We start from the raw sequence: 25,498 nt of genomic DNA, 5'->3' as shown, positions 1-25,498 counted from the left end.
AGGGTAAATTTGAAGCCAGCCTGGGCTACATTAAACCCTATCTCAAAATAAATAGTAAATGGAAAAAATGATAACAATATCTATTGACAGGTGCTTGACTTCTAACACTAACATCAAACAATTATATAGTATAGTATGACTCATAATACTTTATTTTGTACTTGAGATAACCCAAGGCTGATTAAGTTGCTTAAACATTTAATGTCATAGTCACAGTTTGAATTTGGAGGCTATACTCTTAGCTGTTTGTCTCCTGAAGTTGTAAAGACTAGTTAATATGTGTAAATAAACTGGAACAGCTTACTTTTATGCAGCAATTGTGCATTCCTTTTTATCAGTCATTACTCAAAAGTATTCAGCCGTTTTGAGGCAGAGTTTAGATTACAACCCATTTTTTTTTTCTTTTTTGAGACAGGGTCTCTCTGTTATGCATTGCTGGCTGTCCTAGAACTCACTATGTAGACCAGGCTGGTTTTGAACTCCCAGAGATCCACATGCCTCTGCCCCTCAAATGCTGGGATTAAAGGCATGAGCCACCATGCCGGGCTCCAAAATCCTTTTTCTTTACATTATGAAACACAAGCCTTCCGTTTTATAGAAACATGCAGGAAGGACATCTAATTCCAGGAATCAGAACAGAGAGGGATCATGCCAGATGTCAGGAAGTCCTTTGTAGATAGGATACATAAACTAAGTCCTGAAGAGCAAGTAGGCTGAGGGTTAGTTGGTGGGTGCGAATGTGAGTTAAAACAAAAACAAAACAAAACCAAGGCAGATAAATACATCATTTATTGTGACCAAATCCTACAACCTGATGACAAGTACCAAGAAATGAAGGTCAGGCTGGAGAGACCTCATATCCAGTTCCACGCTGTGTATGGTTTTCTGCTCTGTTCTTCAAGAACAGGCGTGCCTCGACAATTCTAATCAAACGCACACACAGGCACGCACACAGTCCACCACAGAGGTGTCAAAAAGCTTTCATTCACCAGTGTGCGCAGTAAAGAGAAATAGGAAAAGGGAGAAAAAAGTACTTAGTGGTCTCTACTACTGAATGTCGCCGCTCCCTAAAAAGGATGGGTTTGAAAACTGGATGCTCGCGGACGGGGAAGGTAGCTCCGCGGCTTGACTTCCGGCGTACTCCGTTGCCAGAGTAACCCGGAAGCTTACGCTACGGCTCCGCCCCCACACACCATAGAGTACCGGAAGAAGCCAGCGCAGAGGAGACCCAAGCGGGTAGAAGCCGCTCGGCTGCGGTGTGGCGGTCCCGAAATGACGACCTTAGTGCTGGATAACGGAGCTTACAACGCCAAAATCGGTTACAGTCATGACAATGTCTCGTAAGTGTTCGTCGTCCCCGAGGGACAGGACGTGTACGCCTTGTGGCTTCGCAGGCTGTGCTTTCCGACTCTGAGTGATGCGCAGACGCCCTCGCACGGCTCCCGCCTGCGTCCAGGGATGCTCAGTTTGCAGCTGGGGTTGGGGGTTTGCTGCTCTGCACTGAAAGGGACTTTTGATTTTCGTTTAGGGCTGCGGGGTTCCGGAAGTGGAATGTATGTTTCGTTTGATAACAGGAAATAGGGTTCTCGAGGTTGACTGAGGGAACCAGAGACAAAGTTCATGAAATTTCAGAAATAGTGGCCAACGTTTGGGGGCATGCTTGCCTTTTGGAGAAATGCAATTGCAGGTTTTCATCGGATCCCCCAAAAGGTTCAATGCTCCCCAACCGCCAAAATGGTAAAACGTTCAACAACATTAGAATGCAGGTAATTTGAAGGCGTTGGGCAACCAACTTGAATGACTTGGTTGGTAAAACCAGGAACAATACTACAGTGGCATCTTAAGACGTGTTTTATAAAATGTATGTTTGAATAAATAATAAGCTTTTCTCGGTGCTAGAGTTCAAACCCAGGGCCTTGCATAGGTAAGTACCCGACCACAGAGTCACATCCCAGCTGCCAGGTAGCACTAGCGCCAGGTGTAATCCAGGGTTATCTTAAACTTCAGATCCTCCGCCCACACCTGAGTGCTCGGATTACAGCTGAGGGCCACTACTTCAGGCCTAAAGTGGGCATCTAACTGAATAATTCCCTCCCCCCCTTTTTTTAAATTTTGGTTTTTCGAGACAGGGTTTCTCTGTGAAACTGTCTTGGCTGTCCTGGAACGAACTCTGTAGACCAGGCTGGCCTCGAACTCACAGAGATCTGCCTGCCTCTGCCTGGGATTATAGCTGCATGAAAACCACCGCCGGCTCTTTTCCTTTTTTTTTTTTTTTTTTTTTTTTTTAGCGCTAGGTATTGAACCCTTGTATGGTTCATTATACATTATAATACTTAGCCCAGTCTGTTTGACTGAATTCTTACAGCTTCAGTGCTGATGGAAGACTTTTATTAAAATAAGGCTCTATGTAAGTTTGTTGTTTTTTTTTTTCCCAGTGAGAACCAGATACATGGGGCTGGAGAGATGGCTCTATGGTTAAGAGCTCTTTCTGCTCTTCTAGAGGACCTAGGTTCAATTCCAGCACCTACGTGGAAGCTAACAATTGTCTGCAATGCCAGTCCTTGGGAGCCCACATCCAGGAAAAATACCCATACACATAAAGAAGGAAACAGACACATGCATGTGAAGAACACATAGAAAGGGATTCTTTTTTGTTTTGTTTTAAATGTGCTGGAGAATGAATCAGGGGCCTAGCAAATTTGAGGCAAGTGCTGTACCACTGAACTACAGCCTCCTCCCCCTTGTATTTCTTCATTGAGAAACAAATATTCTGTGGCCTAGGCTTCCTTGGAATTCTTTGTGTAGTCTAGGCTGGCCTCAAACACATGCCATCCGTGTCTCAGCCTTCTGAGTGATGGAATTATAGACATGACTTACTACTCTTGGCTCTCTGATAATCTTGTTAAAGGTAGAAATCAAGATCCATAGCCCAACATCACACAGTGATGGAACACTCAGTCCTAAATGGGATGTCTCCATCAAATCCCTCCTCTTGGAGCTCGGGGACTCCACAGAAGAGGAGGTGGAAAGAGTGTAAGAGCCAGAGGGGATGGAGAACGCCAAGAAAACATGACCCTCCAATCAACACGAGCATAACTCAGATGAACTCACAGAGCCTGCACCAGGTCCTGGGTGCTTATGACTTCCAGTTTAGTGTGTCAGTGAGTTGGTCTATGATCCTTGTGCCTTCTCTTAGGCTCTTTTCCTTCTGTTGGTTTGTCTTGTCCATCTTCATTGTGATAGTTTTTATTTTCTCTTACTATATAATAAAGACATTGAGAAGACTGTGAACATAAATTGTGACTTTCTCTGAAAACGTTCGTCAGAGCATGTTATCGTTCGTATTCTTTGACAGCCAATGTTGTTAGCACTTAAGGAATTACTTAGAGATACTTCAGAAGAGTAAGTACAGGAATGTTAAGCTTTGTTTCTAGACACTGTACAGTTAGCAAAATCAAGTGTATGAAGGGAATTCCGCACGCTATCTAGTCAAGAGTAGCAACTTGGCTAAGTCTATTAGCATGGTGGCAGAGCAGCTTCTCTTTGGTTGCTGGCATTCTTTTTGGCATTAGGGGAAAACCAAGGTGCTTTACAACTGAGCCACACCAGTTTCTTCTGAGAGACAGTATCTCACTGGGTTGTACAGGCCAGTTTCCAGCTCCTGGCTCCAATGATGGTCTTGCCCCAGGTGCCCAAATATCTGGGCTTACAGGCAATAGAACACTATGCTGATCTTAAAATTATGCCTCCCAAGAACATTTAAACAGGCAGGAAAAACAACAACAACAAAAAACCCAGTGTTGATATATCTCAATAGCATGTGTATATGAGTGTATGCATACATGCATGATCCTGGCTGTGATTTGTCTTCCTGTCTAGATTGTGAGCTCATGGAGGTTAGCACTGTTGTAGAATATTGTTTTAAGGTGTGTTACTTTTGTTTATGCTCTGAGACATTTGTTTAATGGTGCAAAGATGTGTTTGATTAAATAAAATTCACCTGTGGTTAGAGTCAGCAACTAGCTGACAGGAAGTGGTAGGGAGGAGCCAGGTGAAAAAGGGTTTTTAAGTAGAGGGTGAAGAGAAGCATCTGGGCTTTTTGGAGGAGGCGAGCAAGGAGAGGAGGTGAGCTACTTGCTATTCAGCCTCTCTGAAGGCAGAATTCCACCTTAACCTTTGAATCTTGAGTTCGTTAGAGGGACAGAGGTTTAGTTAAGTTCCCTCCCTTCCTAGCTTTGCAAGAGTTGGAGCCTGAGGGAACAAAATTCCCCCCGGCTATGTCCCTCCAGTTATGGCCCTTGCTAATGCTTGCTGCTGGTAGTGGGGAGTTGCAGTTGCTGATTCTGACTGCTGTGGCTTCAAAGTCAACAACAGTTTAAAAAAAGGGACAACAACGGGTATCCATCTTTACAGGTAGTGTCTGCCTGACACAGTGGTGCATGCCTTTAATCCCAGCACTGGGGAGGCAGCTTGAGGCTGGACTGGTCTACATATCAAGTTCCAGGCATCGTAGAGCTCCAGTAGTGAGAACCTGTCTCATGAAACAAAGCCACAGAAAATAAAAGCAAACAAATCAGTTTTAAGTAGTTCTTAATTTTGTACTCTGTGGAGTACTGGTGGTGATTGAGAATTTAGCTTTTTCTTTATTAAGAATGTCTACTTTAAAGCTGGAAAAAAAATCCAGCTAGAGACCAAAAGCTTCAGTCTTGCTAAGGGAACATCTCTTTTTGAATCTTCAATGTGCTTTGTACGGCAGCCTCTGTTCTAAGTTGTAGTTATAAAATAGTAAAATATCTGATATTTTCCATGCTATACTTGTGGATTATTCTTCAATCCACTTCTTTAGAAAGACAAAATTGGCTCAGTGACGTCTATTTTGAGTTCTCTGTCTGCTGCAGGGAGTCCATTCTTTAATTCTCTCCAGTTTTTGTTTGTTTATTCTCCAAATGAGTTAAAATAAAAAGGAAAAAAGAAAACCAACCACATCTTTGGCCCTTTTCTATACAACAGCAAGACCACACCCATCTCTACAGGTTCTTTAAGATCCTTTGAGAAAGACAGGGTTCAGTGCAGAACCTGCTGAACCCCAGCGCCTTAAACACAACAACCCAAAGGCGTTGTTTTAGTCACCTGGAGACAATGAGAAACACTAGTTTATGAATGTAGTAGTCTTTTAACACAGGGGTGATGACTGAGTGCTAGGAACTAAATATTTGGAAGATAATTCTTTATTTCTTTGCATTTAGGGTTATTCCCAATTGTCAGTTCAGATCAAAGACAGCGCGTCTTAAAACGTTTACTGCTAACCAGATTGATGAAATAAAAGACCCTTCAGGACTCTTTTACATTCTTCCTTTTCAAAAGGTAATGTGATTGTTTTATTTCTGGTATTATAAACCTATAATTGTGTGTGTGTGTGGGGGGGGGGTCAGAGTACAGCTTTCCGGAGTTCTCACTGTCTACCTTGTTGAAATAGAGCTAGTTTCTGCCTTGTGCTGTGTACTCTAGGCCAGCTGACTCAAGCTTCCTCAGGACTCTCCTGTTCTCCCCTCCCCCATCCTAGGGATGCTAGGATTAAGTGTGAGCCACTGCAGGTGCTGGGGATCAAACTGGGTATTTTCAGTCACATGTGTGTATATGCAGGTGAGGCAGTTGCTGTCAGGGTCACAGGTGTCAGCCTGGGGCTGGAGCTACAGGGTACACGTGAAAATATTTTCAGGTGTCTACAAAAGTTTGTTTCAGTTGTAATTAAGATCTAATTAAAAGGCTAGGCAGTGGTGGCGCACACCTTTAATCCCAGCAGAGGCATGCAGATCTCTGAGTTCAAGGCCAGCCTGGGCTACATAGTGAGTTCCAGGAAAGATGCAAAGCTACACAGAGAAACCCTGTCTAGAAAAAACAAACAAAAATCTAATTAAAATGATAAATTGAAATTAAATTGTTTTAGTAAAAACCATGATTTACTTACTCATTAGAATACTGAATTTTATTTGTATTAAAATAGGTGGTATACATGCCTTATAGATTGGTGTGCTATTTGAACCTTGGACATCTTAGTTATTGTTCATTGGAAGCTTTTGAATGTTTAAAAGACAATAGCGCCTCTGTTATTGATTGACAGTTGTACAGCATTAGATAGGAAAAGGTGACCAGCCAGAGCTAGAGCTCAGGGATTTAGAACAGGTTAATCTGTTTGGTTTTTTTTGTTTTGTTTTTTTAAGTTTGTATGGGGGAGTGTATGATATGAGCAGGACCTCATGCCATCCAGTGCTTGCGTGTGGCGATCAGAAGACAGCCTTCTAGAGTCAGATCTCTTTTGTCTCTGTCAGTTGTGGGGATGGAATGCAGGTCGCCAGGCTTGTGAGGCAAGCTCCTCCACTCCCTGAAGCATCACCCTTAACCTTATGTTTAAACATTACTAAAATATTTCTAACTAAAGGGTTTTGTTGTTGGTTTTATTTTTAACTTTTAGGGCTACTTGGTGAATTGGGATGTCCAACGACAAGTTTGGGATTATCTTTTTGGAAAAGAGATGTATCAGGTAACAAGTTAGAGTATGTATTAAAATTCTACTTCTGTATCTTAATTCAAATGAAAAAAATTGGAATTTACATTTATAAACTTCTGTGTTTATATTTATAAACTTATAATTGTATACATTTAAGGCACTTGGATGTAGATTTTCCTAGGTTTTATCTATTTAATTTTGGAGGCAGTGTCTTACTGTGTAGCCCTGGCTGGACCGGAACTTGCTATGTAGAACTAGCCTCAAACTCTGCCTCCTGAGTGCTGGGATTAAAGATATACACCAGCACACCTAGTATGGTGTTCTAATTATTTAGAAAATGCAAATAACTCAAACCTCCAAGTTGAATCCTAAATGGAGTGCAGATAATCTGGAAATTTTGACTTCCTGTTTCTACTCTCCCTTCTCTAGCCGGGGAATCAAACCCATGACATTTGTGTGCTGGGTGACTCTGCCAGCACTCAGCTGCCGCCTCAGCCTGATACCTCCACTCTACCAGGCGTATGCCATAACCTTTTGTTTCACAAGATGTTTTGCCATACATCTGAATGTATGGCAGTTGTAAGACTTTTTTTTTTTAAAGATTTTTATTATAGAGTGTGTGTGTGTGTATGTATGTATCTATCTGTGTGAGCATATGCCACATGTGTCCAGGTACCTACAGAGGCCATGGAAGGTGCTGAATCCTTTGGAGCTAGAGTTACAGAGGGTTGTGAGCCATGGTACTGAGAACTAAACTCCAGTCCTCTGGAAGAGCAGCAAGAGCTCTTACCCACTGCTCCATCTCTCCAGTCCCTGAGAGTATCATGGTTCTTTTCTTTCCATTTATCTATTTTACTTTGTGTGTAGGGGTGTTTCACCTGCTTATATATCTATGCACCACAGGCATGTCGTACCCACAGAGAATAAAGACATCACATCCCCTGGCTGGGATTTGAACCTGAGCACCCAGTGCTCAACTGCTGAGCCATCTCTGCAGCCCTGGTTTTACGTTTTTAACAACTATAATTGTAGACCAACTGAGAGGATGCTCAAGTTTTAATCTACCTCAAGAATATGTTGAAAGGACAAAAAGCCCAAAGAAAAAATCCAATAAGACATCCAGTTGCCAGGAAGCTGCACCACCGTCTCCATCAATCAGGCTAGCACTGAAGACCAAGGACCCTAGCTAAGCTTGTAGACACTGTCATGAGAACAGCATCACTGGGGAGGTGGTGTCCTGGTCCAGAACTGGACCTTTGAATCACCAGTACGGAAAAGGCAAAGGATAATAGACCAAACATGGCTCTGTGAATCCTGCTGAGTTTTCTGTAGACCTTTCTCCAGAAAGGTCTCTGGAAACTTCTTGCCTTTTTTCTGTGAATAACAAAGTAACAGTAACCCAAACAGGGAGCCACATCAGTCCTTTTGTATTTTATCAGTTTGATACTTTGGCAGTCCTATGTTTCTATTTTATTGAGATAGACTCTCCTGAGTTGAAATATTAGCTATGGCCCTAAGTGGCTATGTGAACCTGGGTAACATACTCAGTTTTTGTATGACTTGGTTCATGTATTAAATGAGGATTATAGTCAGTATTATTACTATGAAGATAATTTTATTATATATTCACACACATACATATACACACACATATGACACTTACAAAACAAATTTGATGATTATCCATATAGATTATAAAACTTTTGGGATCTTTTTTTCTCCCATAGGTTGATTTTTTAGATACTAATATTATTATAACAGAACCATATTTTAACTTCACTTCAATTCAAGAATCAATGAATGAAATTCTATTTGAAGAATATCAGTTCCAAGCAGTATTAAGAGTAAATGGTAAGTTAAAGAGTTTTATTGAAATGAAATTATGAGTATGGTTATGAATGGGGTAAAGAAACTTAGGATCCTGAGCAGTAGATGGCAGTTTTCAGGTCTGAAGGAAATAAAACGGAATGTTTACTTGAAGCATAGAACTTTAGTTTGGCCTTGTGTACAGGCCTATAATTCTGGCAGTTTGGGGCGCCGGGGGGGGGGGGGTGGTGGTGGTATAGTTGGCCTGGATTAGAGGTGAGTTCAAGGCCAACCTAAGCAACTGAGTGATGGTCTACCATCATAAAGTAAAGAGACTAAGGTGTGAGTTCCAGGTCCACCTAACCTGTAGAATTAGTTCTGGCTCGTTTCTTCCCAAACAAGCCAGCGGCGACAGTTTGCCATGTAAGTGTGACTTTCTGAGTTTCAGCGTTGAGACTTAAGACAGTTGTGAAAGGACTAAAGAGAAGGCGCAGTGGGAGAGTGCCTGTTGCCCTCCCGAGGACCCGTGTCAGGCAGCGGCCACCACTCCTAACTCCAGTGCTTAGGCCTCTGCAGGCACCTGCACTCTACACTCACACACAGACACGTGCACCAAATAAAAAGAAAGTCTAAGCCGGGCGGTGGTGTGCACACCTTTAAACCCAGCACGGGGGAGGCAGAGGCAGGGGCTCTACAGAGCAAGTTCCAGAACAGCCAGGGCTACACAGAGAAACCCTGTCTCAAAAGACCTAAATACATTCATATACACATACATACATAATACCTAAAATCTAAAAAAAAAAAAAGTTATAAATACTACTATGAGTTCACAATTTTCTTAAAAATGAAAGGCTTTTTTGTTTGTGTGGTTTTGTTGTGTGTTTTGTTTTGAAACAAGGTCTCTCTATAGTCCTTGCTGCCCTGGAACTCTTGGCTCCCATGTACTGGGACTAAAAGCGTGCAGTACTACACTTGGCTTAAAGGCAGCCTTTTGTTGCTATTGTGTTTGCGTTAGTTTGCTGCTTTCCTTTTCCTGTCTTAAAATAATCATACAGTCTAATGTGTTCCTTTTTCCCCTTTAACAGCTGGTGCTCTCAGTGCACACAGATATTTCCGAGATAATCCTTCTGAGTTATGCTGCATCATTGTAGATAGTGGTTATTCCTTCACACACATAGTTCCTTACTGTAGAAGTAAAAAGAAAAAGGAAGCAATTATTCGGTGAGCTATGTGTAATTTTCATTTTACTTACAATATTACGCCCATTTCATGTTATTTATTAGGGTGAACTGTGTGATAACTGAATCAAAGTTGAATTGTCTCCTTTTAGGATAAACGTGGGTGGAAAGCTCTTAACGAACCATCTAAAAGAGATCATATCCTACAGGTAATCGTTGGCTTTGAACTTGGGGAGGATGGCACCACCATGCCCAACTAGAGGTTGACTTCCTTTTTCTTGTTTTTTTTTTTTTTTTTTTTTTTTTTTTTGAGGGGGTGGGGGTTTTAAGACAGGGTTTCTCTGTGTAGTCCTGGCTGTCCTGAAACTCATTTGTAGACCAGAATGGCCTTGAACTCGGAGATCCACTTGCCTCTGCCTCCCAAGTGCCAGGATTAAAGGTGTGCACCACCACCGCCCAGCTGCTATGCTTTTTCTTAATTACATCGATATGTTCTTTTTGCTGTGGTTAAACCTGTCTTCCCTTGCCTAAAGTATAAGTCTAAATTTCAAAACTCCTGGACAGAATTCCAGCATGTAAATGTTATGTACCATTGAACCAAGTGGCTGGGCTTGACTTCAGAATGTTTCATTAATTCCCTTCCTTAATCGGGTGAGAAGAAGCAAATTGGAAAGGGAGAAAAGGTTAAGGCCAATGAGGATTTAAGGTAACAGGGGTGGGCACTGTGGCACATACCTATAATCCCAGCACTTGGGAGGCTGAAGCGGGGAGATCAAGAGTTCATTATTAGCCTGGGCAACATAGTTCACTGGCTATCCTTGGGCTACGTAGTAAGACCCTGTCTCAACTCCATCCTCCGCGAAAGACTTATTTAAAAATAAATACATCTGAAGCACAAGTAACGAAGTGTGCAAATTATGCATTTTCCTATGAACAACTTAAAATAATTGAACAAAAGCCTACAGTAATGTATGCAAATCATGAGCATGACGTAATAAAATGTAAATGTGAGCACATCTGTGTGAGCAGAAAGTTTTTGAGCAGAAGAACAGGGTAAGGTTCTTTTGAACTGTAGTTTGGGCTGGCAAAGTAAGATGGCGTGGATGGAAAAGGTGCTTGCCCGCAATTCTGAGAACCTGAGTTTGATCCTCAAGACCAAGTGATGGAAGGAGAAAGCTGGCTTCACAGAGTTGCCCTCTGACACCCATGCCATGACACTCCTGTGTGTGTCTGCTTGTACACACACACAACAAATAAGAATAAATTTGAGATTTTAAAGGTATGTATGTTATTACATTTTTAAATACGTATAAAGTAGTTATACATAGTCAATGGGCACTGTGTATTGATACATGTATATGACATATATCATTATCTATCTCTCTTTATACAGATCAGGATAATTAGGGTATCACCTAGTTGGGTTGGGAATTTTAAAAATCTTTACTGCCCATTTTGAAAAATTGAAGTATTTTGAACCATAGTCGTCCTATTGTTCTAAAGCTTTAGAAGTTATTCCCCCTAGCCACCACATGCATTGTCTTCTCTTTGCTCCACCTCCTCCATACCCTTGCCAGGCTCTAGTAACCACTCTCAGGATAGATGTTTTGTGTTTAGTTTAGTGTGTGTGTGTGTGTGTGTGTGTGTGTGTGTGTGTGTGTGTGTGTGTGTGTGTATGTGTGTGTGTATACAGCTCTGTGGAGTCACTTCTCTCCAGTTATGTGTGATCTCAAATTGATCTCATCTATGGGGTTATGTCAAGTACCTTTATGCTCTCAGTGAGCCACCTCAGTGGTCCTCAGGATAGATTTGGATGGCTTTAAGTCTAGAAAAGCTTTAAACCTCATATATAGTCAAAAGCTTTAGAAATACAAAGGATTGAGCTAGCCATAAATCTTAGAGACAAATTGAAACAAATGCTCTACATTGTGTTGGTCAGCTTTCAGTTAGCTTAACAAACTATGAAAGATAATCAAGTTAATCTGGGAGGTTCCTTATGTCTTCAGTTCCCCCAGGTTGGCCTCATGGTGGCTTAGCTCTACAGCTTTCCGCCAGTGGCAGCAGACTAATTAGCTGGGCATGGTGGCACATGCACCCAGGAGTCAGAGGCAGGTACAACTCTGAGTTCGAGGCCAGCCTGGTCTACACAGCGAGTTCTAGGACAGCCAGGGTCTACACAGTGAGACCCTGTCTGAAAACAAAAAAGAGTAATAGCAGGAAAATGTTTGTGGGGTAATACTTAATTGGAAATATAAGATAAACATGTAGCTATAATAAAGTCTATGTGCAAATACAAATATTCAAAGGAAATGACCTCATTAAAAAAATTCCCGTTTTCTGTATTGTCTCTGACTTACTCCTCAGATCGTCTATGTTCTGTGCACTGACTCATGATACTTCATGATCAGAAAAGGCAGTGTTAGGGAAGGCTTTCTTCCTTTGTACATGACTGAACTAACAGTTGCTCTTTAAAGAACACTGTACAGATGAAATATGATAAAGTGAGAATGTTCTGTAAGGTTAAGATTTGTTTCGCACATTCAAGAATTTAATATTTCAAACTGGGCATGGTAGTCTATACCTGTACACTGCACTCAAAAGTCTGAGACAGGATGATTTCCATGAGTTCAGAGCCAGCCTGGGCTTCTGTTCTGTACTGGGTAGTTTTGTGTGTCAACTTCACGTAAGCTAGAGTCATCAGAGAGAAAGGAGCCTCAGTTGAGGAAATGCCTCTATAAAATCCAGCTGTAAGGCATTTTCTCATTTAGTGATCAGTGGGGGAGGGCCTAGGCCATGGTAGGTGGTACCTTCCCTGGGCTGGGTAGTCCTGGGTTCCATAAGAAGGTGGGCTAAGCAACCTGTAAGCAGCACCCCTTCATGGCCTCTGTGTCAGCTTCTGCCTCCAGGATCCTGTCCTGACTTCCTTCAGTGATGAACAGCAATGCTGAAGTGTAAGCCAAGTAAACCCTCTCCTCCCCAACTTGCTTTCTGGTCATGGTGTTTCCTAGCAGCAGTAGAAACCCTAACTAGGACATGTATCAACCTGGACAACAGTGTAAAACTGTTGGACACACAGACAAAACACATAGTATTTTAATGTTTCCTAAAAACCACTTTTATATTAATTCTAGATTGGGGTGTGCATGTGTGCGTGCGCACCCATGCACCAGCCGTAGAAAAATAAGTTGGGTGCTGGAGAGATGGCTCAGTGGTTAAGAACACCAGCTGCTCTTCCAGAGGACCCTGGTTTGGTTGCCAGCACCTACTGTAGGCTAATGACTGTTCATAACTCTAGTTCCAGTTCCCTTCTCTGGCCTCTGTGAGCACGGCACACAAGTTTACAGACAAACATGCAAGCAAAATACACATGTGCATAAAATAATCTTTAAAAGGAATTTAAGTGGTACTTTAAAATTAGGTTCAGTTGCTTCTCATTTCAAATTTTATTTATAAACTACATTTGTTTGGGGGGATGCATGGTATATTATGCATGTGCATGCCTGCATGAAGGTCAGAGGACAACCTGTGGGAGTCGATTCTCTCCTCCAATTTGTAGGCCCCAGGGATCGAACTCATCAAGCTCGAAGGCAAGTGTCATGATATGTTGAAACACCTTGCCAGACCTCACATAGATATTTTTGTTTCTTTTAGGCAGCTGCATGTTATGGATGAAACTCATGTGATTAATCAAGTGAAAGAAGATGTATGCTATGTGTCTCAGGATTTTTACAGAGACATGGATATCGCAAAGTATGTATAATGGTAATCTGTTACGTGGGAAGTTGATTTTCATGTGAACAAATACCAATTTTTATGAATCTATTTCATTTTTCAGGCTAAAAGGAGAAGATAATACAGTGATGATTGACTATGTTTTACCTGACTTCAGTACAATTAAAAAGGGCTTTTGTAAGGTAATTTTTAGATTTCTTTTTTGTTTTCTATTTTTATTTGCCGCATGTGGGTATTTTGCTGCCTGTGTGTCTGTGTAGCATGCTTATGCAGCGCCCATAGAGGCCAGAAGAGGTGGTCAGACCGCCTGGCATTGGAGTTACAGTTGTGAGCCACTGTGTAGATAGATAGGTGCTGGGAACTAAACCTAGGTCCTCTAGAAGAGAAGCCAGTTCTCTTAACTGCTAAGCTATATCTCTCCAGCCTCTGTAAGGTAATTAAAAACAACAAAATCTTCCATAATATCTTCTCAAGTGACGCCCTCAGCCAGATTTGCAGAGCATTTCACATCTAGCTGGACTGACAGTCTGACAGTGTCTGCCTTCTTTCAGGCAGTCCCTTTTGTAGCCAGTCTTTAGGCAGAAGTGCATAAATTTAATTAATGAGTTTATTTAGGAAAAGAAAGAAGTCAAATGATAACATATGTGATAAATCTTAGAGAAAACAGGTCATTGAATTATATTAAATACTGTAAAAGCCCAGGGGTAGTGGCATACATCTTTAGTCCCAGCACTTGGGAGGCCGAGGCAGGCGGATCTCTGAGTTAGAAGACAGCCTGATCCACAGGCTGATCAGAACCCTTGTCTCGAAGAACAACAACAACAAAAATACTTTAAATCTGGTTAGAAATTGGATATTTTTCTGTTGTGAAAATAATTACTGTGGATGACCCAAGACTGAATTTACTCATGTTTGTTCCAGTAGAATCAGATTGTTGTGCAGGACAGACTCCATTGCATATTCCCAGTGTTCAGCAGCAGTTTATCTTGAATATCAAGATAATTTCCCCTTGTCTTTGATCAGCTCAAGAAAAGACTGGCCTGTGTTTGCTGACTGTGAATCTGACCTTCTAGTTAATGGCTTGATAAGGACTCTTAGGAAGTTAAACATTTCTACTTAGACATGTAAGGAGACATGATAGTATTCATTTAGAATAGTGGGAAATTGGCAACAGCCTAAGTATCTACTATAAGGAAGACAATTTTTAGTATATTTTTGTAATAAATAGTAATGAAAACAAAGTAAAACTACATGATTAGCATGGATTCACCCAAAAATGTAATGTTGAATAAGCAGTCTATAGAAAGGTACGCATACCTTCAGTCTACATAGAGTATAACAACACTAACCTAGTTTTACAGTTTCAAAAGTATGGGAATGATGAACATCATATTTTAAAAGGAATAATTTATTTGTAAAGTTGCATCAAGCTACTTAATGGATATTTGTTTTTTATGTGAGTATTGGTACTTAGCATGCCTGAAATTTCTCTTTCCATATTGTGGAGGTGAAATACAGATTAAATTGCAGGAAGGAAAATTGTCCCAAACATTTAGACTGCGGAGCTGTCTCATTAGACACACTTGATCATTTATATATATATATATATAATTTTTTTTTTTTTTTTGCCTGAGCTGAGGATCGAACCCAGGGCCTTGCGCTTGCTAGGCAAGCGCTCTACCACTGAGCTAAATCCCCAACCCTATATCTAATTTTTATGTCTAATTTTTACACATTATCTAATTTTACACATTTTTGTATATAATTATAATCTAATGATTAAAGAGGTGCTGTGGAGAACGTGAGACACATGGTAAAGTTGTCTGATTCCGCAGAGTTGGGGACTGCACAGGTCACAGTGATTTCTAGTTTCTCCCAACCTGACAGATCCCTGAAGTCATGAGGGCATTAAAAATCTGTATGGTTGGGGCTAGAAAGATGGCTCAGTTGTTAAAAGCATGTACTACTCTTCCAGGGGACCCGAGTTTGATTTCTAGCACCCATGTCAGGTGGCTCACAACTCCCTGTAACTCCAGCTTCTAGGGATCTGAGGCCTCTGGCCTCCTTAAACACCTGCACCCATGTGCATAGTCTCCCGATACACATCTCCACATAATTAAAAAGTAAATAAACATTAAAACCTGTATGGTTTCTCTTCTTACTAGTTCTTCTTAGTTCCTACATCAGAAAACTTCATTTTTTTCACTCAACTAGGAATCTCTCTTTTGAAGAACTTTTCTCCTGCCCTGTGAGTGACCTGCCATTAGATTATCAGAATCATCTTAGCTCTGCCATTCTCTTCCTTGACCAGCAGCACCTGTTTGCTGGGCTGCATTGTTGAGGTTGCTCTCACAGGTGAACAGTAGTTTGTCTTTGCAGGGGGTTGGGAGCGAGTGCTGTTAGGGTTGTATGCAGGTTTTTGTTGACCTGTGACCAGAGTCTAGTTAGGCTTGCACTTCTTAACTTTGCATAGACTTCTTTGCTGTGAGCTGTTTGGCTCGGTGCCTTGACCTGAGTCGGGTGGCCAGGGAGTGGGAATCTAGCTGGGGTAGGTTAGGCTGTGTACACTGTGAAGTGGTGCTAACTACCACAGCAATCTGGAACCTCAGTGTGTTTCTTCAGCACTGCTGGGAGGTGTCTGTTACAGCAGTCTCTGGCTGCAAACATCGGAGTGGAGGAAGCTGTAGTTGCTGGTTTTTGCACACACTGGTCAATTGTTAGGAATCACTCCTGCTTGGATCAGAGGAAGGCTTTGCCATTCAAACCCTGACCCTTATGGGGAAGGAAGGCCTTGCCACTTCAACCCTGACCATGTGGGGAAGGAAGGACTTGCCATTCCAATGCTGACCATGTGGAGAAGGAAGGCCTTGCCACTTCAACCCTGACCATGTGGGGAAGGCTTTGCCAGTTCCTATGTGTTGAGGCATTGATCCTTGACATGGCTGTGTCATGTCCACAGTACGCACTCAGGGCTTCATCCACTTTTTATACACACATGGCTTCCTAGGTTCCCACACTAATTGTTAGTGATTTTCAGATATAATGTACCTTTTACCAGATGAGAATGTAAAGTTGCTTTTTTTTTTTTTTTTCCCCCTCAAGACAGGGTTTTTTGTGTAGCTTTGGTACTTGTCCTGGATCTCGCTCTTTAGACCAGGCTGGCCTCGAACTTAGAGATCTGCCTGGCTCTGCCTCCTGAGTGCTGGGATTAAAGGCATGCACCATCACCGCCTGGCATAAGTATATTTTTAAAAAGAATGGTTTACTCTTACCAAAAAAAAAAAAAAAAAAAAAAAAAAAAAAAAAAAAAGATTTATTTATTTATACAGTGTTCTGTCTGAATGTATGCCTGCAGGCCAGAAGAGGGCACCAGATCTCATTACAGGTGGTTGTGAGCCACCATGTGGTTGCTGGAAATTGAACTCGGGACCTCTGGAAAAACAGCCAGTACTCTTAACCTCTGAGCCATCTCTCTAGCCCCCAAGAATGGTTTACTCTTTATTGATTAATGTTAAAATTTATACCCTATGTACAATCATGTTTAGTCATTTATATGAAAGTTATTGAATATATAGTAAGTTTAATTATAAAATTTCAGTTTCTTTAGTACTTATTTCGTTGTTTCCTGCTAGGAAAAAAAAATATGAAATTAGAAAAACACTGTTGCGTGAAATGAGAAAAATGTTTATGAGCCTTCATACTTAGTGTCTTAGTTAGGGTTTCTTTTGCTTTGAAGAAATACCATGACCACAGCAACTCTTATAAAGAAAAGGTTTAATTGGAGTTTACAGTTCAGAAGGTTAGTTCATTATCATGACGGGAAGCATGGTGTCATGCAGGCAGATATGCTGGAGAGGCAGCTAAGGGTTCTACATGTGGATCAGCAGGCAGCTGGAAGAGAGAGACCCAGAGCCTGACTTGAGTATTTGACCTCCAATGACACACTTCCTCCAACAAGGCCACGCCTCCCAGTAGTGCCACTCTCTGGTAACAAAGCATTCAAATCTGAGCTTATGGGGGCAGTCCTATTGAAACCACCACACTTAGGATATTGTTCATTTGAACTGGGGTACAGTAGTCAAGAGAGCTTGGGAAACCTGAAGCTTTGATTTTTGTCTTGCTGGTAGAAGGAACAATAACAACATATAGACACAATAAGGTCAATAATATTAGGTCAGTGACAAACAACAGAAATTCTTATATTATCTCTTCTCCGAGGGTGCCTGTTAAAGTATAAATTGTCAAACCTAAATGAGAATATTCCTTTAACATTAGTGATTACCACTTTCTGCAGAACCATTATGACACAAACTGATTGTCTCTTTAATGGTACTAGAAATAAATGTATTTACAGTAAATTGTGGGTTTTCCTGACCAGCTCCCCACAGCCTTATAAATCTCTTCATTTGTCTGTCTAGAAAGTTTTGGAATTGTACTCTTAAGCAGAAACTACTTGTACTTCCAGATTAAATATTCAGTGGCTGATGGCATTTGTGCCAACATTCAGGAAGGACACTGAGTGCTGGCTCTTTTCCCAGTTGGCTGTTTGGTCAGCCAGCCTGATCCTCCTCTGAAGTCAGGGCTTTAAACAGGCTATAAACCTTTCATGTCCCCCAGTCTGCGCTGGTTTCAGGGAGTTTTCCAGTATTGACAAAATGAGTTATCCTTAAATTGAATCTAATGTCAGCATGTGCATGCATGCATGCCTCTGTGTGTGTGTGTGTGTGTGTGTGTGTGTGTGTTGCTTTGAGCAGGGTCTCATACTGTAGCATAGACTGGCCTCAGACTTGCACAGTCCTCCTGTTTCAGCCTCCCAAGTGCTGGGATTACAGGTGTGTACACCATCCCGGCTTATTGTTAGTTGTAAGTTCATTTGTAAAAGAATATTTCTTCCCAATCTACCCTAAGACAAATGATCATTCTATGGAGAATGACACAATTGCTACAAAAATTATGTAATTGGGTTAGAAGTGGTTTATATTTATAGTTTCCTTGTTTTCCTAGGAATGTTGTGTAATTATCTGGAAAGTTTTGTTTAAAATTTGTTATGAGCAGAGTGTTCCCAAATGTTAGTAAGCTGAAACATTCATATCCAGGTTATGATGTAAAGGAATATTTCTGGTATGTTTGGGGCTAAGTCACTTGGCCTTCCTGAGCCTAATTATATGAGTGAAACGACAATGTACCTGTGGTAGTGTTATGTGAAACTGGTGGAATAATGCACATAAAATGTCTAGTGCAGTTAATGGCATGTATGATTCTGCATGTCATTGTCCAGGAATTTATTAAACAGCTACCGTAGACTAGGTAGTAGCCATGTCATGAACACCATAGGTTTGGAAGGACCACGTATGTAGGAAGGAAACAATTTTGTATATATAAATGTAAATTTTACATACATGTGTAAACAAATAAACACAAAGATTTTTGTTAAAACATGTATATATATCTCGTTAGTAATACATAAATTTGCACATCTTTTGGGTATGCTTATACTTACGTAATACCCTGTTACGGTGGAAACTGGGTCTGTCAGCTGGACGAAGTGAGCGACTCTAGCTGAATCTGGAAGAAAGGATGACTCAAAGGCTGACACGGATGGTACAGGAGGAGACTGTTTTTTCTAGCCCCTTTGGGGCCCCAGCTCACCGAGTGGGTAGGCTAGCAGAACGTGAAGGAGAGAGTGGACCTAGTTCATGTAAAGTTTGTGTCTGCTGTATAGACCCCATACAAGCTGGCAGTATAGGGGACATTTCAGTGATTAAACAGAATCTTTGCCTAACTTTTTGGAAATCGATTTGATGCTATTTGAGAATTTCACACATACATATAATGTATTTTTGAATCTCCCTTCTTTCCTCTCCTATTCTTCCCTGTCCTTTTCCTTCCCAACAAAGCATGCTCTCTCTTTTTTTTTTTTTTTTCCCCCAGAGCTAAGGACCGAACCCAGGGCCTTGCGCTTGCTAGGCAAGTGCTCTACCACTGAGCTAAATCCCCAGCCCTGCTCTTTTTTTTTTTTTTTAAGCCTACCAAGTCTACTTAGTGCTACGTGTGTGTGTGTGTGTGTGTGTGTCTGTCTGTCTGTCTGTATAGAACCATCTGCAGGAGCTCGGGCAGCCACAGGGCAGTAACACAGGATATAGATGTCATTGCTTACGTAGTCTTTATTTAGCAATGGAATCACTGCATAGTTACAGGTCAACTCTGGTGTCCTCTTCTGTGTTCTCCTTTCCTTTCTTTTAAAAACATAGAGTAAAGCTGGTAGATTGGCTGCAGGGTGGGATGGCCACAGTAGGCCTTTTTTTTTTTTTTTTTTTTTTTTTTTTGAGATGCTCCCTCGCCCCAGCCATCCTGGAACTCATTATGTAGCCCAGGCTAGCCTCAAACTCAGAAATCCTCCTTTTTTTTTTTATTTGTATGCTATGACAACAGGAGAGAAAACATTTTTCTAACTTTTGGGAATCTTGAGACTTCTAATAACATGGTTACTTTACTACGATTACGTATTCTAACTATTATCTGTCATGTGAACAAAATAATGTGGCTCATACTCCTTATCTTCCTTTACTCTAGCCGAGAGAAGAGATGGTGCTGAGTGGGAAGTATAAATCTGGGGAGCAGACCCTTCGTCTTGCCAACGAGAGGTTTGCTGTTCCAGAGATCCTCTTTAACCCTTGTGACATCGGCATTCAGGAGATGGGGATCCCAGAGGCGATTGTTTGTTCAATTCAGAACCTACCCGAAGGTATGTTAACACTAGAGTAAAGCGGGGAGGAGGAGTTCTGAAAACCATAATCAAACAGTGACACCTGTATTGTCAGCAGAACTTTCCAGGTCCTATAATGCACTTAAATGATTCTTGGTTGATTGGTTCTGGGTTATAAAGTGTATTTCGCATAAATAATTATGGTCTATTTAAGCACGGACATATCTTTTCCTCAAGTGTTAAATTGCTCTGTTCATTTTATTTTTATTTTTGAGGCACAGTCATCTTATGTAGCTCAGACTGGTCTAGAACTCATGACCTCCCTGCTTCAGGATTCTGAATGTTAAAATTCTAGGTGTGCACTTCAGGGCTCCATTGAAAGTTTTAACCCAGGTTTACATAGAATTGAAATGTAAAAGTTTTTTGGTTTGGTTTTTTTTTTTTTTTTTTTGGTTTTTTGAGGCAGGGTTTCTCTGTGTAGCCCTAGCTGTCCTGGAACTGGCTCTGTAGATCAGGATGTTCTCGAACTCAGAGATCCGCCTGCCTCTGCCTCCTGAGTGCTGGGATTAAAGGCGTGAGCCACCACTCCTGGCTGCTCTGAGGGTTAATATTGGTTCACCTTATGATGCCTGGTGTTTGCCATCACATAGCTCTAGTGTGTTCCTTCATACCTAGATTCTTTATTTAAAGGCTGTAGATTGAGTGTTTTTCCCCATCAAAGGTTAGTATTATGCAACAGATGTACCTTCTTTTAGTTTGAGAACATGGAAATTTAGACCAACAGGTTAAAAATACCAAGGAGGGCCTTTTTAGTGCAGAATTTTATAATCTGGTCTCTAAGAAAGACCCCTTGGTTTTAGGAGAGAAGGATGATAAATATCCAAATGTTTGGTGCAGAAAGTTATTTATATATGGATTCCATGCATATATCATCAGTAGTAGCTCACCCACCTTAATTTTCCATATTAAAGGTTTGTGAGGTCATGTTTTGCTGTCTTTAGTGTCTCCACCTGTGAACCATCCATCACCTTACCACGAATCTAGTGTGGCTAGGTGTGGTGGTACGTCTGTAATCCCAGTATTCGAGAGAACGAGGCTATCCTGTCTTTGTCTGAACAACAAGAAGACTTGAATAGTGAAAACAAAGAAAAACTTTTAAATCTTAACAGTGGACCCCAAGGTAGTTTCCCAGCCCTAACCCCCGATTGCTGCTTGCCTATGTGCTCAGCTGTCTTTCCAGGGACAAGGAGGGTTTTTGGGGTTTTTTTTTTGTTGTTTGGTTTGGTTTGTTTTGGTTTTTCAAGACAGGGTTTCTCTGTGTAGCTTTGCGCCTGTCCTGGAACTCACTCTGTAGACCAGGCTGGCCTCGAACTCAGAGAGATCCGCCTGGTTCTACCTCCGAGTGCTGGGATTAAAGGTGTAGGTACGCCGCCACCACCACCACCACCACCACCGCCTGGCCGACAAGTATAGGTTTTCTAACACAGTTTTTCTTTTTTCTCCTTTAAAGAAATGCAGCCACATTTTTTTAAGAACATTGTTTTGACGGGAGGAAATTCACTTTTCCCGGGATTCAGAGATCGGGTTTACTCAGAAGTCCGCTGTCTGACGCCAACAGACTATGATGTGTCTGTCGTGTTGCCTGAAAAGTAAGTGTCGGTGCAGAAGAAAGCGAAGCCAGCCTTGGGAAGGTGTGAGCTCAAAGCTTGCCGCTGCGTGGATCCTGGCTGCTGCATCCCTAGTGGATCCTTGTTTCTTTCTCTCAAAAGTGAAAGTTGAAATCTTAAGTGAGTTGTAAGAGAGGACATGTAAAGTGCCACCCACAACCTTGGACACACCATGTGTGTGACATGAGCTCTTTCCTTATGTGTGAGTCCTAGTTCCAAGGATTTTTATAGGCAAAGAAGCTGAATTATCACCAGATTTATCTTAGCCATACCATCTTGTGATGAGTTCTATCAAAAATAGAAGTTTAAGAATTAAACTATTAAGATAAGCTATATCAATTCATATCTTTTGGAGTTTTTTAAGTTCTAAATGTTTTCAGTGAACTTTTAGAGTTGACTAGATTTTTTTTTTTTTTAATTAAAAATTGTTGTAAAGACAGGTATGGTGGTGCTTGCCTGTAATCCCACCTTTGGGAACTTAGAGAAAAAAGCAGGAATTCAGTGCCAAGCTCAGCTACCTTAGCAGTTTTGAAGTTAGCCTGGTCTATGTGAGACTTTTTTTTTTTTTTTTTAAAGCAAAACAAACAAAAAAACTGAAAGAAATCTCTTTTAATGTCTATTATTTTTTATGAAAAAGGGCAGGTAGTGCCCTTTCAACATAAGCAGATAAGGTAGACTGTAGAGCTGTGGGAATGGGCTTGCATTGGACATTGGAGAGAGAAGACCTTGTGAGCCCCTGACTCATATGGTCAGTTCATAGCAGTGGCCAGAGTAAAGCCCCGTTCTACTATCTGAATCAGAAGAGCTTTTTATGTTGTGTATGTGTGGGGGGGTTGGGTAGAGTGTGTTACAGCATGTGTATGGAGGTCAGAGGACAACCCTAAGGAGTTGGTTTTTTCCTTCTACTTAGTTCCAGGGATTAAACTCAGGTTTCCAGGCTGAGGTAGCAAGAACTTACTAGTGAGCCAGCTACCTCACCTGCCCAACAATAGTTCGCTTCTTTCTTTCTTTTTTTTTTTTTAAGATTTATTTATTATGTATACAGTGTTCTGCCGGCACGTATGTCTGTAGGCCAGAAGAGGGAGCCTCCTGTCTGTCCTGCTGTGTGGTTATTAGCAGTGTTTTATAGCAGCAGCAGTACAGACTGACGGGACACGGAGACAGTTGCTGGGTCCACACGGCACAGCTGCAGGGTAACCTTGGCGCCCCCTGTTCCCTGCTTTACAGTGGGTCGCTGTCCTGTGGCTTGCTGTGAGAATTATTAGGTTAACGCATCCTCACTTGGTTTTGGTCCAGAGTTGGAACATTTTTCCCCTTACTCATCTCCAGCTTATGTACTGGGGTTTTCACACAAGTAGAGGGGCCATAAAATAGGGGTCATGGGGGAAATAATCCACTGCTCTGTACCGCTGAGGGAGAGCTCATCGCTATACCGGAAATGAGACGCCACTGAGTTGAGCAGAACTTGCCGGCTTTAGTTTGCCATCGACATTTGTTCTGTAAACTGAGTTGGCTGTTGCGTTCATGTATGTCATCTCTATTTCAGCCCTATTACTTACTCCTGGGAAGGTGGAAAATTGATATCTGAAAATGATGACTTTGAAGATATGGTGGTTACAAGAGAAGATTATGAAGAAAATGGACACAGTGTCTGCGAAGAGAAATTTGATATTTAAGAAACATTTCTGAATGAATGCCTTAGAAAGGTTAATTTCAAAGTTCCTTTTAAAGGTGGTTATGTACTGTGATACTTTTCATCATAGATAAAGTCTTCAACTTATATAAATATTCTGAGTCATGGCTGATGTTCAGAGGTGTCTTAGGTAGGTTGTTAGTGTATTATTATAGTAAAGCGTAATTCAGCCCAATTTCAGTAGACTACTCTAACAATGCTTACACTGTGTCTGAGAATACATTGTTTGTCATGAGAGAGTGAAGAGTAAATGTTTAATTCTTCATCCTTGAAAACAGATTTAAATATCTCACCAGCCAGTTTTGCCTAGAAGATCCTTTGTAAAGTAGTTTTGACTGTGATTGGCTGAAGTATTTGCAGCCCAATAAGATTCTGCTCTTAGAACTAAGTTGTTGTTGTTTTAATATTGACTGTGTGTGGTATGCATATGATTAGATGGTATTTTCAGAAGCCTCTTTCCACTGTCTGGTCCTGGGGATTAAACTCTGGTCATTGGATTTGAAGGGAAGCATCTTTACACACTGTTATCTTTCTGGACCACCTGAGAAATCTGGTTCTGTGCCTTCTGCTTCCTCTGTGTTCACCATCAGGGTTCTTTGTTTTGTTCAAGACAGGTGACTAGAAAGGCCTACAGAAACCAGGTTGCTGTAGTTCTCTAACATGACCTCTCTGTACAAATCCCTCTGAAAAGTGTCCAGGCATTCCCATTCCTCCTTGGAGAAATTGATGGCCACATCCTCGAAAGTCAGCCGACTCTGATACCGTGCCATCTGTGCTGCCCCCTCTTTGTGAATCCTGTCAGGTGGTTTATCGTAAAGTTTCACCTTCCTGATGATATTCTGGGTGTAAAGGCAGTAGCACTTGCCTCCTGCTACCACACTCAGAGCCTGGAAAGTTCATAAAAAAATGACTTGTGCCACAGCTAAGATGCAGAAACCATAAACTTTTACTTCCAGATCAAACCTAGTTCTCCTCTCCTGCATTGGGAGGGTCTGTTATTCCAGCAGATGGATATCACCACAATCTGGGTTTGTGGCTGCAATGACCTCTAAGTATTTAAAGTTTGTTCTTACTTGTACATAATAAAGTTGGAAAGACCTATAGTAAATATGTATGTATAATGTTTATTTTTTACTTAGTATAAGTTTAAAAGAGTAAGATGTTTATAGTGTTTGTGGTCACCACTGTTCTGCCAAGACGTAGTGCTTTGTTTTAAAAGTTCTTTTATGTGACCCACAGTAAACATATTAGGATATGAAGTTTAGTGGCAAAACACTTGCCTGCCACTCTCAAGGCCCTGGGTTTGAGCTCGGCACTGCCAAAGCAATTGCTTTCCAGTTTAAGCAATGAAATGACAATTTCCTGGAGTTAAAACATGTCGTCCTTGAGGAAAGCTCTTTAAAACTCAAGAACTAAAGAGGCTCATTAAGACTCAAACACTAAACAACTCAAAAGTCTCAAAAAGTCCCTTAAACTTAGCAAATTCACAAGGCCTTTTCCATCCCAGCATGTGTAAACAGTAATGCCTGCTGAGAAGATAATTTCTGACCTGTGAGTTATGTAGAGCACTCCAAGATAACAGCTTTTTCTGCGTTATCAGTCATTCTGGGGTGGGCTTTTCAGTGACATAGCTACCTTTGAAACATCTATACTCCTCTATGTATCCCTCACCCACATTCCTGTAATTAACCCCAATAAATACTTTGGTTCACCAAATTGGACTTTGGCAATATTGTTACTTTGGTCTGTTGTCGTTCCCTATCTGGGTGACACTTGTCTATACTTCTCCGTAAATGGTGTCACACAACATAGTGACATTAGCAAATGGGTCTGATAGGTTGCTTGGACTACATGTGTGACAGACAACACATGGGGTCTTGTAGAGGTCAGAACTGTCAAAAATAGAAAAAGCAAATGCCTTAACACAAGGATGGATAGCTACATGAAGAATGAAACTAGACGTTTTATCTCTTACCCTGGACAGTACCAAACTACAAATGGATCAAGGACCTCAGCATAAGACCCAATTCCCAAATCTATTACAGGAGAAAGTAGGGAATATGTATCAACTTAGATGCACAGGAAAAAACTTTCAACCAACCACTGATAAATGGGACCTTGTGAAATTAAAAAGCTGCTTTATAGCATAAGCCACCATCTCTAAGAGGCAGCCTACAGAATGGGGTGGAGGTAGTGGGAGAAACCCTG

At 41.3% G+C, this 25,498-nt stretch overlaps 1 protein-coding gene and 1 long non-coding RNA gene across 3 annotated transcripts in view; one reads left to right on the top strand and one right to left on the bottom strand.

The window, feature by feature from the left end:
• The first annotated feature begins 1,208 nt into the window (after positions 1-1,208).
• On the top strand, positions 1,209-25,006 carry Actr6 (actin related protein 6). Of its 2 annotated transcripts, none has more exons than XM_036169970.1 (11): positions 1,209-1,340; positions 5,247-5,364; positions 6,473-6,541; positions 8,236-8,359; positions 9,400-9,535; positions 9,645-9,701; positions 13,144-13,242; positions 13,328-13,406; positions 19,798-19,969; positions 21,441-21,579; positions 23,144-25,006. In XM_036169970.1, exons 1-11 carry the CDS (start codon positions 1,273-1,275, stop codon positions 23,271-23,273), a joined length of 1,191 nt encoding a protein of 396 aa, XP_036025863.1. In that variant the 5' UTR covers positions 1,209-1,272; the 3' UTR covers positions 23,274-25,006. The 2 variants fall into 2 exon arrangements, with proteins under 2 accessions (XP_036025863.1, XP_036025864.1); XM_036169971.1 differs by having other exon boundaries at positions 1,249-1,340; positions 6,473-6,554.
• Positions 16,982-25,498, bottom strand: part of LOC118571076 — a 31,190-nt gene continuing 22,673 nt past the window's right edge. The window contains exons 2-3 of the long non-coding RNA XR_004943288.1: positions 18,725-18,789; positions 16,982-17,115 (exon numbers count right to left, since the gene is read on the bottom strand). This is a non-coding gene — a long non-coding RNA (uncharacterized LOC118571076). The remainder of the gene's footprint in view (positions 17,116-18,724; positions 18,790-25,498) is intronic.

Source organism: Onychomys torridus, chromosome 20 (genome assembly GCF_903995425.1).
Source record: "Onychomys torridus chromosome 20, mOncTor1.1, whole genome shotgun sequence".
Taxonomy (NCBI): domain Eukaryota; kingdom Metazoa; phylum Chordata; class Mammalia; order Rodentia; family Cricetidae; genus Onychomys; species Onychomys torridus.
The sequence above is the reverse complement of the archived record's forward strand: the minus strand, read 5'-3'. Positions and strand labels throughout refer to the sequence as shown.

Bases quoted from the DNA above. Each gene is read 5' to 3' on its own strand.
- Actr6 (XM_036169970.1), top strand. From the start codon at position 1,273: ATGACGACCTTAGTGCTGGATAACGGAGCTTACAACGCCAAAATCGGT. The intron at 1,341-5,246 runs GTAAGTGTTCGT...CTTTGCATTTAG, and splicing joins TACAGTCATGACAATGTCTC to GGTTATTCCCAATTGTCAGT. The intron at 5,365-6,472 runs GTAATGTGATTG...TTTAACTTTTAG, and splicing joins ACATTCTTCCTTTTCAAAAG to GGCTACTTGGTGAATTGGGA.